The sequence below is a fragment of the Stegastes partitus genome, unplaced genomic scaffold (assembly GCF_000690725.1).
Source record: "Stegastes partitus isolate 25-593 unplaced genomic scaffold, Stegastes_partitus-1.0.2 Scaffold913, whole genome shotgun sequence".
Taxonomy (NCBI): Eukaryota; Metazoa; Chordata; class Actinopteri; family Pomacentridae; genus Stegastes; species Stegastes partitus.
In genome coordinates this window covers 228411-230016 of record NW_007578644.1, presented here as the reverse complement: position 1 = coordinate 230016, position 1606 = coordinate 228411, and the positions used below count along the sequence as shown (strand labels likewise).

At 43.8% G+C, this 1606-nt stretch overlaps 1 protein-coding gene across 1 annotated transcript in view; it reads right to left on the bottom strand.

The window, feature by feature from the left end:
• tspan31 (tetraspanin 31) overlaps window positions 1–1606 on the bottom strand; it is an 11777-nt gene that overhangs the window by 5832 nt on the left and 4339 nt on the right. The window contains exon 2 of the mRNA XM_008293798.1: window positions 899–1066. Coding sequence (XP_008292020.1) covers window positions 899–1066 — 168 coding nt within the window. The remainder of the gene's footprint in view (window positions 1–898; window positions 1067–1606) is intronic.

Sequence of the window (1606 nt, the reverse complement as noted above, 5' to 3'; positions counted from 1 at the left end):
TAAGTATCTATCCATCCATGGCTTCACAGAGGTAATATCTTGCCAACAAACATCAACTGACTTCAGATCAGTCTTTTTTTACTCTCTACATTTGCTACTAGTTAATCAGCTAAGTCATGACAGTCTAGTGATGTGTGTTGGCTCCAGGTCAGAGTTTACCACAAAGGTCTAAGTACGCAGATTTCATTTGCAAAACCAGATTACTCAACTTTTGTAGGTTTTCAGACAACAGTTTTGTTGTTGTTTGCTTGAGATAATATCAATCAAACTGAGTGGATTTGACTCAGTAGAAATGACAAGAACAGAGATAACTAAAGTTTGATCAATTCTGTCTCAGTGGGTTTTCTGAAGGTTTGTGTAGACGGAGTTATCTGTTTTTGCAAATGGACTCTTCGTATTCATATCACGGTTTACGAGAGCATTTCAGCTTTAGGCAGCAGCACAGCTATAATCTGTTACTTTTTCTCCAGACTGCAACCAAAATGGTCACGACCGTTTTTTAAGAGTTAAAATATGAAGTGAAAGATCAGGTCGAGTAGCTTCTGCGTTAGCCGTGGTGTTGCAAAGTCCTACTTTTTTATTGTTTCTCTGGTTCTGCTCGTTGGTCCCCAACATATTCACCTGTTGTGCATGCTGAAGATAAAGAGGTGTGTAGGTGATTATTATAAAAACAAAATGAAGGCAGAGGAGGCGGCTGGTGGAGAAGAAAACATCGACTGAAGCAGGAAAGGAAAAACATACATTCAACGACAATAGCCAGTTGTGATTTATACGAACACCATCGACTAAAAATGTGCCGTTGTAGCATCTATCGCTACGTTTACTGCCTGAAAGAAAAGTCACATTTCACTGCATCGTGTAGCCCCAACAACAGATGGACTTCAACGTCAAAGGATACGAAGAACAGCATGACTTGGTGGTGGTGTATGGCTCCGATGAGTCCCACGATGGCGATGAGCAGCAGGAAGACGCCCACCGCGATGACCCCTCCGATGATGTGGATGCTTGACACCAGGCCGAAGCCCTTCCCCCATGCTGCCACTCCGATCAGCAGCAGCCCGACCAGCTGAGGGGAGCAGAGGGGGAGGAAGTTAACCGCAGTGGGCCGAGGCGGCGAGCGGCGAACGGATCGGAGCTTATCGCCGAGTTCTGTTCGCCACAAACACCACTTATCCTGTCGGCGCTAGTTTGTCTTAATGGAGCTCCGCGATGATTAAAGTTCAAGCGTGTGTGACGAAGGCTGATAAAGGCTGAGGTCTGGATTTTCTTCACAGAGCGTCGGGTCACAAGACCGTCGGCCCCTGAAGAGAGTTTTAATGGTTTTCATCATCTGCGACAAATTTAAAACAACGAGCTCACTGTTGGGTTTTGTTTTGCTTCTTCAACTAAAGGGAATCGTTTTCATTTCATACACTGGTTTTAATAAAGTCTCTTTACTCCAGGTCTGATTTTAAAAAACATGATGTAATCCGCATTAGTGTCATTTTATCTGACCTGTGGAGGCATCTTCATTTTTTAAAAACATATATTTAAAATTAGGAGTCAGTTAGTGCGTTTATTTTTTCAGGGCTGAAAGCGGCCACAGTTCCCCAGAGTCAGAGGTCAC